At 43.0% G+C, this 16,576-nt stretch overlaps 1 protein-coding gene across 1 annotated transcript in view; it reads right to left on the bottom strand.

Annotated features, from left to right (window-relative positions):
* The window catches only part of plcl1 (phospholipase C like 1), a 123,390-nt gene extending 119,573 nt beyond the window's left edge, over window positions 1-3,817 (bottom strand). The window contains exon 1 of the mRNA XM_005746291.2: window positions 2,621-3,817. Coding sequence (XP_005746348.1) covers window positions 2,621-2,806 — 186 coding nt within the window. The 5' untranslated portion in view covers window positions 2,807-3,817. The remainder of the gene's footprint in view (window positions 1-2,620) is intronic.
* Between the last annotated feature and the right edge of the window lie 12,759 nt (window positions 3,818-16,576).

Genomic DNA, 16,576 nt, shown 5'->3' with positions numbered 1-16,576 from the left:
GATGTGGTGTTCTGCAATAACAGGGGTGTGTGTGTACCCACAGACATGTAACTTGTGTGGGTGTTGCAGGCACGTGAGCATTTGTTGTCATAGTAATGTGAGATGTGAAGGAAGCAGCCGCGTCCTTTCACTTCACTTTCACTGAAGGTAAAGGGTAACATATTTCAGGTAAAAAGCTCTGTTGGTTTCATCTCAAGAGATCCCAGTTTGTGTGTGTAGACGGAGGAAAAATGTGTGACTCCTTCACTTTGAACACTATGTCACTCCTGCTTTGTATTTATAAATTAAAGTGCAATCCTACTAGAAAATGATGCATAAATCAGACTTTATCAGTTTTTACATCTCTTTGTATGTTTGAGTCTCTCTGTGGTGGTTTTGAGCTTTGAGGTCAGCTTTAGTGTCTCTGTGGTTGTTTTGTTCATCTTCTTTTAAACTTTGACGAACTTGTAACTTAAAAAACATCAGAGCAGTCATTTCAAATTTCTTAAGACGCTTTAGTTCTTAATGAATCTGGTTGCTGGTGGGGATGATTTCCTAAGAAGTAACACAACAACCCCCACATTCAATTAATTCACAATAACTGTCATTGTCCATATAGTTATAGCCACATATTTCTATATGGTTTCACTACACCAAAAGGTAAGACTATAGCTTTGATATTAACAAACTTTCTTATTATCAGAGGCTGTGAAAGGTCTTTTCCTCCTAAACACAGGTCAACAATGAGCAGTGCATCACAGTCACTTTATGAATCAGGGAAAGTTGGGGTTTTCGGTGGATCATAATCCAATTTGTTTTTGATTGTTAGCAGTAATTGACATCCTGACACATTTCCATTAATTACAGTGGCTGTCACCGACATCACGCTTCTCATCCGTCCGTCTTTTTATCTACTTCCTCTGCCGGCAGCTGTCAAAGGACTCTGTGTTCAGCTGGGTCACCCAGATGGGGCTGACTCTCTCTGCCTGTGTACACCCCTGATGAGGGCCAGAATCGTCACCATCCCATGTGACTTGACTGCTGACATGAAATATGGGAATGACCTGATAGCATCAGATGGGAAGTGGACTCAGAAGGTCATAAACCTCAGTGTTTGCCTCTAATGTGAAGGAAGGACTACAGCACAAACATCACAATATAAAAACTGGGAGCAAAATTTTGTCTTCACAAACTGAAAGCACTCAGTTACAGAAAAAACTAATAATAACTAATATATTACACTGTCTGAGACGCGCATAAAGATGTTGATTTAGGGGCGTCGATGTAATGTGCATATATATCTCCACATTTAGTCCACAGTTAGAGAAGCCCTAGCACTGAAAAAGGGTAACTGACCTGCTGCAAGTACATGCTGCAAGAAACAGTGAAATTATAGGATTTATTTTTGGGGGGGGGCTTTCTTGAGACACAACACTGGGGAGTAAGACAGGAACAGACAGAGGTAAATGACCCCAAGGCAGATTTGAACCCAGGCCTCACAACAGCAATAGCCTAAAAGTATATGAGTCACCTGCCCACCCAGGTGGGCTACACCAGTGATACACAAACTACGAAATTTTAGTGACGTTTGATCTCATTTATTCATTTCTTGCATTGTGAATTTTTCATACAGGCAGGAGAAGAAGCTTAAACTTTGTAATGTCCTCCTGATTGCCACACTCCTTTCGTCCTCTGGAGTAAAAAATGACCCCAGGACAACAGGAGGGTTAAAATTGTACTTAAGTAGCTCGGTACCTGGAGTTTTATTAACATACTCTGCTGCTACAAGTCAAGTGACATGTGAGCCGAGGTGGAGAGGATCCTGCTGAGCAGATATGTTAGACGATCCTCCTCACTCTGCTCCTTGTGAAAGTTTAGTGACCTGCAACCCGAGCACAGGTGAGGCTGGAGCAGCATGTCAGAGGTCAGGGGGCCAGCAGGTGAGGGGTCGTTCCAGCGTAAGCCGAGGTGAGTTTGAGTTTAGAGACGAGGGTGAACCAGGTAACATTTATTTACAGTGTGAGCCAGGATGGAAGTACGCATAGTGCAGGGAAGCACAGTGAAGAAGATCTTATCAGAGCATTTCATCCATAACCAACTCTCATTCTTTCACCCTTGCTGTGCACGATCCTCTCCCTGCAGCTGGCTCAGAACTGTGCACATTTTGCTCAGCCCATTTGTTTGTTCAAATGATAAAGACGCAAACTGTGGACTTATCTTTTAGGTACATGTTACCTAAAAGATAAAATACACTACAGGCATTATAAGCTGGAAGTGTGCTATGACATGCGTGGGTGCTGGCATGCATCCGCGCCATGAAAATTCTTGGATGGCACTGGGAAGGTGCAGTGGTCCGTGAACCCTGGCGTCACAGGGACTGGAAAGTCAAAACATTTAAAAGCAAGCTGTGACATTTTATTTCCAAAATTTTCGTTCCTGCAGCTTTACTGGCTTCCTCCTGAGGAGGCGTGTCACTTGTTGAGCCATTTCCCAACCGTGAATGAATCAAAGTGGATCCAACGGATCCAGTGTTTGGCGTTCGGGCTCATGTTCTCATGACTTAACGGGAAAACTGAGCCAGAACAACAAGTAATAAATGAATAAATAAACAGTGTGGCAGGCTGGGTTGGCGTTACACTACCTTAATGATGCTGCTCCGGCGAGGTGCCGCCTTCACCGACTCCAGCAGGATGGTATCAGTGTCCTGGCCGCCGCCGCCGCCGGGGAGGATGACACCGCTGCGCCGACCGCGGGGCGCTCTCTGTGGAATATAGTCGGGCGCTTCGTCGCTGCACAGCCCATCTCCACATCCATCACGCTCAGACATGTCGACGAGGATACGGAGGAGTTGATTTAAAAGTAATTTGAGAGGGAAAATTAATCAACTCGTCGGATCTGACCCGAATAAAGTTTGCCTCTGTTGTGCCTGGATGCCATTTAAAGATGAAACGAGTCCTGTCTTCAGCACCGACAGCAGCAGCAGCTCTGTCCGCCTGGAGGAAACTAAGCACCCCGGTTTCCTTGATTGTGAGCAGACTCTCTCAGTCGCTGAGCACAAATCCGCGCTGACTTCAGGCTGTTAGTCGGAGCTGATCTCCACAGTCCATGTCCGCTCCAATCAGAGCATCACATGCGCGCGCAGACACACTTGGATGAAAGCTGAACTGATGCGTCCCCCGGAGACGCGCAACAAGTCCTCTCCGTCTCCCGTCCGCCTCCTCTGCTGCTCGAACAGCGGGACTACATGGGAGCGCGCGTAAAGCTTCGGGGAGCGCCTTTTCTTTCTTCCTTTCTTTTTTTTTCTGCTGCTGAAGAGAAAATGTTGGAGGACACTTCAGAGTAGAGCCTGCGTGGCTGCGCAGCTCCCCTGCCTTCCTCCCACAGCGCGAGGACGTCAAAGTGCGGAGAGGAGCAAACCTAAGCCTCCTGGCAGCGCGTCGCTCTCACTGAAACAGCCGCTCTGGCTGTGCTGGCTGCACTCAGACCAACAAGAGCCCACTTTTGACGAGGACGCGGAACACAACTGACAGTCGCGCCGCCTCTCGCCCGCGAACCCCTCCCTTCACCGCTTCCACCCAGCTCCTCCCACACGCCGGCCAAAAAGCACGAATGACGCGCGGAGCAGCCAGTGCGCGCGGCGGCTGGGGAGATCCGAGCCACTCAGAGCCTCTCCGATAGGTGGACGACCGAGTTCACGGGACCGAGAGAGACTCCTAACACTTCGTGGGGAGGAGCTGACAGGACATTATGTGGGCTAATGTATTGGTTGTATTTCCCAGCTGAGCCTAAATTTAAACCATTTTATCCGCACAGAGTTAGCAAATCATGTCCCATGTGCTGAAATGGATCATATATTTGATTCTAATTAAGCTCAGCTCCTGGATTAGAGGAGGAACAGATTTTACGCATTTAGTTTAGGCAGGTTTTCAGTGTAAATGAATGCTTTTATCAAAATGTTGTTTCTGGTGTTTTTCTTCGCATACCTCAAAACTAGATGCAAGCAGAGCAAAAGAAAAATGATGTGCCGACTCTGACTATAGTCTGATGTTTTATTGGCAAAGAATTCATAAATAAACTGGCCAAACAATAACAATGAATAATAAAAGTAACATTTAGGTTCAGGTCTGATATGACGGGGAAAAAGCCTTTATACCTAATGCTGTTAGACATCCCAGGTTACACATATAAGTCCCAAATATTGTAGAACATAGCCTGAAAACCAGATAATGAAACTAAAAAAAATCCACTGAGCCTCTCACATCGAATCTGAACTTCTTTTTTTAGTGTAAAACATATTTTTGACCCACTGAGAGGAATGTGGGGAAATGGGAATTTCCCATCAAAAAAAGCCATTTCATCAAACTACCCAGGACCAACCCGTCTTCTGGGTTTCATGGTCAGGCAACTGAGAACTGAGACAGATGTGCTTCAAGCCTGACCTATGACCTCTGACCTTTTCAGTGGATGCTGATTTAGAGTGACAGGCAACCAGTAATGACTAGTGCAGAGGTGCAATAAAAGTGTGTTACATTATTCATTCATTACAGCAGCAGCCTCTTCCAGGGAGGTCAGAGATCAGGGTCAAGAGGCAGCAACAGGGATTTACTGCTCTCTCAGTGACGTATAAACAGGGTGAAGTGATGCAGACAGATGCCACAAAGTATTGGGAAAGATGGATGCAAAACACCCATCCATTTATTGTCTCGGGCGAGGTAAACCCCGGACAGCTGACAGCCTAACACACACGTCCTTGGACTGTGGAAGGAAGCCGGAACCCCAGCCAACCACATTATTCAAAGCAGGTGACAGGTGCTGACCATCTGATTTAGATACTACAGACAGAAATCATCAAGTTGGAAGCTTAAAGAAAGGGTAGAATTTATCTGGGAGAAAAATTAACAAGTCTTCATTTCATTAAAAACAAAAGGTATGATCAGTGTCTACATAATTCATCCTCTGGGGAACAAGAATATCTGAGACATCTCAGGGCTGTCACTGCCTCGACATTTTATTAATAACCTAACATAAACCACCATGAGGTGCTGAAGAAAAGTCAGGAGATCCTCATAATCCATAGGATTCATCCTCTGGGGAACGTGGCTATCATGTCATTAAAAGCAGCACTGCTAAGCAAAGGGATTATCATCATACATCGAAGGTGTTTGCTCGTCGTTTCCTTTTTTACCTACCACGTGGAAAATCCCTGGTTCAATCCTGGTAGGAGACACAAATCTCTCTGGAGTTGTGGCAGGAAGGCCATCTGGTGTAAAAAAAAGAAAAAAAGAAAGAAAATCTGTTGGTTCAAACATGTGAAGCTACCTGCTGTGAGTAAGGGAGCAGCTGAAAGTCACTTTATCGGATTCATCCTCTGGGAGTCATGAATATATGTGTTAAGTGTCATGGCAGTCAACTCCAAATACTTTCAAAAATTATTTTGAATTCGAACTCATCATGAAATCCAAACAGTCTTATTCGAGGAGCCTAAAAATCCCAGTTTAAATAATAAATAATGTGACATTTGACTGCGTTTAAACAGGCGTGACTGTGAGCCTCTGCCATTATACATCAACAATATTCCTGTTTAAGCAGATCCTGCAGAGAGAGTATACTTACAATGTTCATGTGAAATAATATACCTTTATGCCACAAAGCCAACATGAAAGAGTCCTAAATCCCAGCTGAACTTCAGCACCTTTCTCATGTAGTGGAAACACTTTGAAGCTGGTCGAGATTTGGCTTAAACTCACTGAATCCCCTGAATTATTATTTGAAGGTGTTCCCAACTGAGTAGATATGAATGTGTGTGTGTGTGTGTGTGTATGGCTGGACCTTTAGCCACACAGCTGTGGAATTTGGTCAGTGGGTGAGGCCTATTAGTGCATAAAGCTGGCCAGTGGCACCTCGCTGCTAGTAAGTATGCAAGCTGGTTTGTTCGGAGAAAGAAGGAATTCATTTGTTTATATTTTCCCATAAAAGGAGAGGAGGCACAGATTGTTGCCTTGTAGTTTCCAGGTTTCATGAAAACTAAGCCCATCCCAAGGAAGCTGATGACTTTTAAAGAAAACATTATTATATATCAACAAATTTTTTTTGTTATATACTCAAATGCCACATAAAACTGCCACTTTGTATTCATTTTCATCATGAACAGCAACGTAAAGGTATATCACATGAAAAGAGTACACCCAGACATTTACCACACCTCCATCCATCCATTTGCTTCCGCTTATCCTTTTTCAGGGTCGCGGGGGTCGCTGAAGCCTATCCCAGCTGTCATAGGGCGAGAGGCGTGGTACACCCTGGACAGGGCGAGAGGCGTGGTACACCCTGGACAGGTCGCCAGTCTGTCGCAGGGCCAACACACAGAGACAGACAATCACACTCACATTCACTCCCGCATTCACATCTATGGGCAATTTCGATTTTCAATTAACCTATCCCCACAAAGTGCATGTCTTTGGACTGTGGGAGGAAGCCGGAGTACCCGGGGAGAACCCACGCAAACACGGGGAGAACATGCAAACTCCACACAGAAAGATGGTGTGGAGATGGTGGAATTGAACTCACATTTACCACACCTTCAAATCTATTTATAGTAGTATAAGGTGTATGAGATTAGGCCTATTAGGCCTATTTAAACTATGAATTCTCCAACATATCAGATGCTGCCTGAACATATTGTGACACCAGCTGTCTGAAAATTGCAGATTCCAAAGTAGACGTTTGATCTGGATAATGATCTTAAGCTGACCAGCAAATCCACCAAGGAATGGCTCAGAAAGAATAAGTGGAGGCTTAATGAATGGCCTCGATTTTAATACTGTTGAAATGTCACGGGTGACTTTAAATAGCCGTGATTTTGACAGGAGCCTATCATATGTGTTGCAGCTGAAGGAATTTTACATGGACAGCAGTGGTGCTATGGGTGAGCTCTGAGGGTCAGGGCCATCGAAAAAGTTAGCTGAATTCATACAATCATATTTTTACAAACATAAATATAATTATGTCGTGCAGGTTGGTAATGAAAGTGTTAACGATCCACATTTGCAAGAAGTTATTGTTGGAATAACCCAGCTCCTACCTCTTCTTGGTTTGGTTCAGATGGCTGGGGTGACATCTACACATAGCACTGGGACATACTGTGGTATGCACTAGATCAGCATCCTCCTCAGCCTTTGGGGGCAACCAGAGCAGCTAATCTTGTCTAGATAAGAGGAATGTTACACCATATACCCATTAATTTATTTAAAAGAACAATTTACTGACCACCGAACGACAGAAAAACTCCTGATCTGGCCAATATTGACCCCCTCTGAACCACCATGGGTTGCATCTGAGGCCTTGACACCACAGCACCTCCCTTTATTATCATTTCAAACTCTAGTTTCTGTTTAATAATTACGATTACGTCGTGTTTTGGTAGCGTTTGCTTGTGTTTCTTCATTCTGTCTATGAGCACGATACCTTGAGAAACTTTGAATGCATGCTGATAAAATGTGTTAGAGTTGCAGAGCGAGCCCATGTTAACATTAAAATCTGGCTTACAGTCACCAAGGCCTTCAAGGTCATCTTAATGACTTATTGGTCCAAAACTGACAAAAAACCTTGAAACTTAGAAACTATAATTCTATGACACTAAGTGCGCCGTGTATTGTCTATATAATGTCTGTAAAATACTGTACAAGGGGGCGTCGGTTTAGCTCAGCAGGATGAGCGGGCAACCACATGCCTTAAGGACCGCGAGCAGTATGCCCGGGTTCGAGTCCAACCCCCGACCTTTTGCTGCATGTCTTCCCCTCTCTCTCCCTGCTTTACTGTCTCTATCAAAACCAATATGGGTAGAGCTGTCATGTTTGACCTTTGACCCCTCCTTAAAGGGTAATAGATTGATCAGAAGGCCTTATTCCAAAATGTATTCAATTCATTTTTCACCTCAAAATTCTGCACACAATAACCCATAAATGACAAAAGTTTACTTGAAACTCTTGCAAATATATTAAATATTATATTAAAAAAAATAGAATATACATCATTGCTTATATTTAAAACTTATAGGCAAACAGGAAATGCTGCATGGGGATTTTATTGTGACTTTGTACATTACTGTAACATAACTGTTAATTTATCATTTAAATAGATGTACAATAATCCTGAAGATTACAAACTTTGTTCTCTCAATATTTATTGTTTCCCTTTTATTTTAAACAGTTCTCAATAGTTGTTGCTGCTGCTGGCTGTTTATTTAGTTATTTATTATATCTTTTGTCAATAATATCTCTTTAAACTGAAAAGACCTTCAGGTATCTGCACAATGCACATTGACCACACAGCATTTTCATACACAGATACAAATTTTAATGAAATATATGCAAATACTTTTTCTCTTTTCTTTCTTTTTCAGTTGAATGTGTTGAAAATGTGTTGCACTCACTCTCAGTGCCTCCAGGTGTGCCAGTGCTGCTGATTTCATGAAGCCACTCGTGCACCGTGAGAAAATCTCTTTCCTGCTTTGTGCACGTTTCTATCAAAGAGATGAATCCTACATTTTATAATCGTGGCTATCTGCGAGCACAACACATACATATGGTTGTTATTATGCATTGTGATTCAAGTTGAGGTCAGCTGTCTTCCCTTGAATTTGTTGTGTAGCAGGTGGCAGTTATGCAAACCACATCATTCTGTTTCTGCTGAATAAAGGTTGCTACACCAGTTCGAAAGCTCTTCCCATAAAGCAATGTTATAGAGATTATGGTATCTGTTCCTCCAGATACAGTTTTAAAGATTGTGTATGTTTTTTTTAAGTTACCACATTCCTTTGGTTGTACATTTCTGTTTACACGGTGTGTGTGTTTTTAACATGCACAGTAGCACGTACAATGTCAGGGTTTTTCAGGTGGGCGGAGGTGTAATCGCCGTTGCTTGTTTTTAGACATGTAATAGATAGCGTGGTACTTATTGTTCTGGTTATGAAGCTTGTCTCCATGATAACCAGGAACATGGAGAAGCTTGTTTTACTGTTACTGGCGTTTAAATCTATTTTAGTACAAAATCATTCAAAGGAAAATATCTACTGTAGATTTAAACTTTTCCATCCTATTTTATCTGTTCAAGGCTGTGTTTATATTAACAAAAATAAATGAAAGGAACAGCTTGACATTTTTGTATCATATTCTGCTGTATAAACAGTATATTGTGGAGCCAAAATGCAGGACGCTGGAGACTGGAGGTCAAGGAGGTAGCAGGCAGTGATGAAGGAGATGGGGCACGTCACGATTCTCCTCTGGAGGCTGGCAACCAGCGAGGAAGACCGTCAAGTGGTTCGGCTGAGGACTGACTTTAAACAAGCCAGCAGCAGAGGTGGAGACCCCCTAAGGCTCATGTGACGTGTACATATACAAGTTTTACAGGAGCTCTGTGGGTCCTGGAAAAGTTGGCACAGGATACTCAGAGGCTAAAGTACTCACAAAACACAGAGCAATGAGAGACAACACAACAAAGGACAGACACAAACTGAGGGTTTAAATACACAAAGGCTGATTCAGTAAATGTGGAACAGGTGAGTTAAAAAACAGGTGTAACCAATCATGGGAAACAAGATAAAGGAAGTAAAAGTCAAAGCAAGACACGAGCGACAAAAGATTATCAATATCCAACAGGAACAAGAACAGAAACGGAGACTTAACGAGAAATAAAGTATGAATAAAGTATGATCAATCAATCAATCAAATAAAAGGAAAGCAATATAAACAAAACTGTACTCAGGAACTAAGAGCTTCAGACTAAATGCACTTAGGAAATACATGAAGAAAATATAGTAACAGAAAGCAAACAGAAGATATTCAAATAGACACAAACTATAAAGTTTATCTATGAACTCCTGGGTCAAAGAGACGGGAACATGAAAGAGCATGAAGAACTTTATGATAGTGGGAAAAGAATAAGAGAAAGCAGAGAGGAATCTTTTCTTTTTAGTTATTTACATTACTGTAATTATCTCACTATTTATTCCTCAGTATTCAGAGCAAGCACTGGCACGCAAAGGACGTAGAAACACAAAAAGGAAAATACACAAATCCGCGTTTTTCTTACCGCTAAGTTGGATTTTTCTGCTTCCTTGCAGAATATTTTAATAGTCTCTGTCTTTTTAAAGGGAACAGGAAGAAAACAGAATCAGCTCTGAAAATGTTAATCTGACGTCTTTAGATGGTGGTGAGGCTCAGCCACCTCGTCAGAGCCTCAGGCAGGATGCAGTGATTCATTCATCAGCTGTTTGTGAGCAGTGGCAGGAATCCAGGAAGTTTTCCTAATATGGATGTTGCATGTGTGACTTATTCTTTCTGCTTTCTAAAAGTTACGAGTGAAAGTCTCTAAGTTACTCTGTATTCTAAACTTGAAATGCACTTTTTTTTCCCTTTGTCTTATCAATCCACTGTTCTCATCCGTCAGATCGTCTGATTTATGCTGAATTCACCTTCTCCCACATAGATGTGACTCCACAGCTAAGCCCTTTTTTTGCTAACAATGTCTCCCACCCCTCTTTTAGGCAATAAAAGTAATTTGAATTGATTGACGCTGGCCTATTGGTAAATCAAATTATGTATTGTTTGAAAGCACAAAGCCTGACTATTCAAGCTGTGTAAGTTATTTTACCACAGGGGCAATAGCTTCCTTGTAACAAGTAGGCGTGCAGAGCAAAATGGTAGCTAATTGGCTTTCCTGTTAGGGGGAAACTGGATTTAGCATATGGGTAAAACAAGAGAAATGTTCCCAAGGTTCCAAGATTATAATCTTTTTTCTAAAGATTTATTAGTCACCCTCTTTAAACAAAAACAGACAGAGAAAAGGTGAATAATAAGGCAAAGGTAGCATGACCCATGAAACCACAACAGAGACGGACAGGTGTCAGGTCACGTGCAGGTAAACTGGAATTGTGCTTTTCTTTATTTTCTCTCTAGTGTTCTATTTATGCATGCTTAAATTAAATATGGCTAAGTTTCACATGATACAGGTCTGCGTGTGAACAAGTAATCTCAATCTTCCACTCTTGGCTCTGTCTGATGTCACAGTGACGTCCTTAATACGGTCGCATCAGGGTTAAAGTGAAGGGAAGGCATCTAAAATATTTCAAGGTGTGACGTGGCATCATTTATCATTTAGAATAATAGGTTTACTGTTGTTTTTAATAATGTGATCTTTTAATGTGAGGCTTTTAATTCATGCAAAAAGAGCTAGAAGATGATACGAGGCCACTTCTCTCCAAAGTGGAGATTCATTCAGCTTCCCGTTTGCTGAAACTTGGAATTCCAGGCTTATGACTGACATTCAAATGTGAGCACGCTCACTGCTGCTGCGACTTGACAAACCAGTTTTGAGAAGAGGTGCCAGCTAAGTTTGTGCTTTGACTCCTGGGTGACACTTTGCAAAGGATAAAAACGGGAACATGACTTTGCTCCAGAGTGTCCCTCTGCTGAAACTCGTGCCTTCATGCTATGCTGCCACCGCGGTGTGAGAAAGTCAGAGTAAAGGCTTCTTGCAGGTGTGTAAAATGTTGGTCAGCATAAGGGTGCGTGCTGTTCTCGTCAGGACCTTGAAAAACAAACTCCCGATGCTGAGAAACAGCTCATGTGATCCTACAAGCTCCTTCTCTGTGTCATGGAAACTCTGTCTTTAGATACATTCGCTCTCTGCAGTGTCTCACGTTCCTTTTGTGCTTTATCAGATCTTATTTAACATGCTGTGAGTCGCTACTCTCCCTTTGTTTACTCTGCCATTAATCACGCAGACAGCTATGAAAACAAAAATACTTTTACACCAGCTGAGTGAATATTAAGCTAAAAGCAATCATTACACTGCAATCAGCTTGTTAGTGATTATCAACAACGTCCATGCTTTTTTCTCAGAAGCATTCCAGTTTAGTGAGTGGGGATATTTCTCTCAGTGTTTGCAGTTTGTCACCATGTAGCACTGAATACGTTTATTCAGACGCAGCTATTCGTGTCGCATCTGCTTTGCTTTATCTGACAGCTCCAGCTCCATGTGCAAAACAAACAAAGTGCCTATAAGCTATGGTAAGTTATTATAAATCAGAACAGAGACGAAAGAATGAGTTAAGCGATCGATAAGCTGAATAGCAGGAACGGGTTTTATAAATGGTGAAGGTGTCAGAGCTCTCTTGTTTTTCAGATGTTTGGAAGTAGCTTATCAAATGAGCATCAACAGGAAATAAAAGTGACAAATTGCAGTCTGGTTTAAATCTTCTTTAAATGCCTTTCAGCTTGTTTTTGTTTGTTTGCTTCTTGGTTTTTTTGTGGAAAGTGAAAAGGGTCCCAGGGTAAAACCCAAACAGTTGTCTGGGAAAATCTGTGTGTACTTCTGTTTCCACTATATGAAAGAGACACTGGGTGTCAGGGACCTGGGTCTGAGCGACTCAGGGACCATGAGCAGTGTGGACATCTATGATATCTTATACGTATGGTTGCTGCACTGTGCTGCTGTCCCCGTTTCCATGCTTACATGTATAGGCAGGTGTGTGTGTGTGTCGGTGCGGTAGGCTGGGCTACAGGCACCTTCAGGCCTGGTGAACGTGGCCCTGCAGCGTGACTGGCCACACCTAAAGATGATGCCACGCAGCTGATCAGCCTCGTCGGGGGAGCTATCTAAGAGTGTGATTGAGCTCCCACTGACGTGGGATCGTTGTGTGAGACTCCATGTCAGTGTCTTAGTGTAACAAGTTCAGTGTGTGTATGCCCGCAGTTTTATAGTGTCCTGGCGGCTGCTTCTATTGTTTCCCCCAGAGGAGCGTGGAACAGCAGAGAGCAGCGAGCACGGGGAGTGTGGTGACACGGGAGCGGAGAGCACTAAACACGGAGTTTTGGGAAAAGTCACAGGAGTCAGGGGAGCGCACTGGGATTTGTTGTGTTATATTTACTTCACTGTAAATAAATGCACTGTTCATCATAAAGTCCAGCAGTTGGGTCCTCCTTCCCCACATCCCCACGGTCTGCCATCACACACCGTGACACTGGGTAAAAAATGGTGTGAATTAAAGGACTCTGAAATATCTTTAAAATTGCACTAAAGCACGATGGAGGTGGCATCAGGGTTTGCAGTTGCTTTGCCTCCTCAGAGCCTGGATGCAATCATTGATGGTGGAAAACATGAAGCTTTTTGACAAGAGAATTTGAGGGCAGCAATACACCTGAAGAGTAGGAGGCATTAGGTGATGCACAGGCCACAGCCTCTGGAGCTAGAAAATCAAGCTGATGCTAAACTGCCAAACAGCTGGAGTTCCTCTAATGGCACCTGTGTACTAGGCCTCCCATTAAAACTGGACTCGAACTCTCAACCATGTCTTTGCTATTAGTGCCTGATTAAGGAACACAGCTTGCTGTGAGGTGCAGCCTGCCCATTAAGTTTTGTGTGGTGAAAATTCTGGTTTATTAATGCGTTACTGGTCTCTCATTTGCATCCACGTCTGTGTGTCAGTGCACCCATACAGTTTACAGGAACAGATAGCTAACCGTGCTTGTTAGCATTAGCTGATAAAGAAAGCTACTCTGGGGTCTAAATATGGTCAATTCTGGCTTCAGAAAACCAGCACGGCAGCAGCTGAAATGCTAACATTGAGGATTCAATAAGCAGAAAGCAGTGAGCTACATCACAGATGGAGGATCTTTGAAATAGAAAAAACAATCATGATTTCAAATGAGTCCTTTAAAATCTAAACCCAACTAAGATGCTGAAAGTTGGGCATTTTACCAAAACATATGGTGACTGACTCATTTTGGAGATACACTTATGTGTACAATAGCTATTCATATCTTGGTTTGGCTTTTGGAGAGCTGTATGGCTGACTATCTTTATACAGTCTATGGTGTGAGTTGGTGCATAGCAGTGACAGTGAGTACATAACAAGGACTGTTTGTGTGCAAAATCCTGCTGCTGTCATCACCTGCACCATCATCCATGAAGATGACTAAGCCAGGTCCAGAGGTAGCACCCAGGCCATCACATAACACCCTGCATGCTTGGTCTGAGGAGCTACTACAGTTTGGAACACACTTCCTTTCCCTTTTTGTCATTTTTCAAACTGGTCTCATCTCCACTACCTCTCTGCACTGCTGTTGATGAGAGATTTAAATCCTACAGTACACCCTCTACATGTCTGATGTTTACCCTTCTCTTCTGTCTGCATTGGCCTTGATCAAAATATTTTTCTGCTATCACATCCAGCAGGTTTCCATGCGTGACCTGTCCCGTGGTTCTTTCTTTTTTTTTTTTCCTGCTGCTGTACTTGGCACATCTATTTTCTGCTCTGTTCTCGTCTTCTTTCAGGCAAACTCTTCTCCTGCTAGTTCCTTGCTCTTCATGTTGCCTTCTGGCTCCAGTTATAATCTCAGTAGATGAAAAGAAATCTGCCTGAAACACTACTCCACCTATCAGTCAGCAGATAACCCACTTTTATACAGCTTAAGGTGGAAGCATTGACACAGAACAGCTATTTCTGTGCGTGTTAAGACCATCAAATCAAGCCTGGTAAATAATATACTTTTTTTGTTGCTAAACTGGGCTTTGGTGCTTTACTTCTGAAAAAGAAACATAATTTTCCAAGTTTTCTCGAATATTCCCTTGTGCTGTGTATGCTGCCAGGTGTGTGGGGGAGGATCTGTATGTCAAAGTGTTCCGAATGCTCCACAGGGAGTACTCACCTGTGAAGAAGAGAAAGAAGAACAGGTGTTGAGAACTGAACTTCTACATATCCCAGGGTGTTTTGCAAATCTGTCTCTCTCTGTCTCCTGGGTCAGAGTGACAAAAGCTTCCTACACCTGCACTACAGAGCAACTGTTGTTCACCAAATTGCTGTACACAGAATGAAGGAGTTTTCTTTCTTCATAACACGAATCTCCCTTTTCAAATGTCTTCATGTTGTGTTCTGGTTCCTTTGCTCAGAAGAAGAACATTTCTGTGGCAGCTTTTCAGTTCAATTAAATTTTATGTATACGGCGCCAAATCACAGCTGTTGTTGTGATTTGGCGCCTCAAGGTGCTTTATATGGTAAGGTAGACCCTACAGTAATACATACTGAGAAAATCCCAACAATCATATGACCCCCTATGAGCAAGCACTTTGGCGACATTGGGAAGGAAAAACTCCCTTTTAACAGGAAGAAACCTCCAGCAGAACCAGGCTCAGGGAGGGGCGGGGCCATCTGCTGTGACTGGTTGGTTGTGAGAGAAGGAAGACGGGATAAAGACATGCTGTGGAAGACAGACAGAGATTAATAACAAGTACTTTGAAATCCTTTTCTTACCTCTTAAGTCAAACATCTCTCAAAATTAATTACACCTGTGTAACTGTTACAGAATTAAGGAACAAGTTAGCTTAGAATTCATGGAATTCATCCAGTCATCAAGGAGAAAACCCTGTGAACACCACTTGGCAACAGCGGGGAGAAAGAACTCCCTCGTTAAAGGAAAAAACCAAGCACAATCCAATATCACAGCAAAGTGTGTAATAGATAGGCCAATTCAGCGTGTCTGTTTCACTCTTCACCTCTCCACAGCAGGAAAAAAACAGAGTGGAAAGAATTTGCATTACCAGCAGAGCAGAGGAAGGCATGACGTACATTCCAGGGTCCTTAATCACCAAAAAGGATTAAGCTAGGTGGCTGATATGTATGTATATGTAAACCAATGACTGTAGAAAACATGGACGACGCGACATTGTGCAAAAATGAAACCAAAATATCCCGCTTGTGGAGGCTGCCATCTTGCATTTTTGGAGTCTGCGCAGTAGTGTCTTGAGGTGGAGCGACTGTGTCACGCTCCCGCAGAGTAACAGAGTAACATAGTGTACGCTGTTAAGTGCCAGGAGGATTGCCAGGATTTATACATTGGGGAAACCTAACAACCTCTGGCAAAGCGGATGGCACAACACAGAAGAGCCACCAGGTCAGGCCAGGACTCTGCAGTCTATTTACACCTGCAGGCCAGTGGACACTCTTTCAAGGATGAGGATGTACACATCCTGGACAGGGAGGAATGCTGGTTTGAGCGCGGAGTCAAGGAGGCCATTTATGTGAAAAGGAAAAGACCATCTCTGAATCGAGGAGGGGGCCTATGGGTACATCTGTCACCATCTTACAATGCTGTGATTGCAGCCATTCCCCAACTCTCTGTGAATGGGACTAATGGACATTGATCAGTGGCCATTGATCAGCGGGCCTTGATCAATGGTTATGAGAATTTGCATAATTATGATGAAGGAACTGACCTCCCAGCCCATTGTTCCTTCACTGGGCTGGTTTCAGTCATTATGCAAATGTACTGTTTATAAGATTGGGGAAACCTGCAGTCAGCTGAGACTGAAGAAGTCACTTGGATGAGTGACGAAACATTTCTCCCACTGAAAACGCTACGTCCAGATGAACAGAATCAACTTTTGGAGATTTACTTACCTGGATTATTGAGCATGCATCAAGACGCTCAGGATGTCAGGTTAAAACAGTCGTTCGTGTCTTTGTAACGTAAACGCTGGCCCTCCTCTCAGAGCCTACGCTCTATCTGCTATTCCCGAACAGAGATACACAAGTTTCTCC

This window comes from Pundamilia nyererei, unplaced genomic scaffold, assembly GCF_000239375.1.
Source record: "Pundamilia nyererei isolate P.nyererei 1_Seehausen unplaced genomic scaffold, PunNye1.0 scaffold00176, whole genome shotgun sequence".
Taxonomy (NCBI): Eukaryota; Metazoa; Chordata; class Actinopteri; order Cichliformes; family Cichlidae; genus Pundamilia; species Pundamilia nyererei.
Note: the sequence above shows the minus strand (reverse complement) of the source record. Positions and strands in the feature narration are given on the sequence as shown.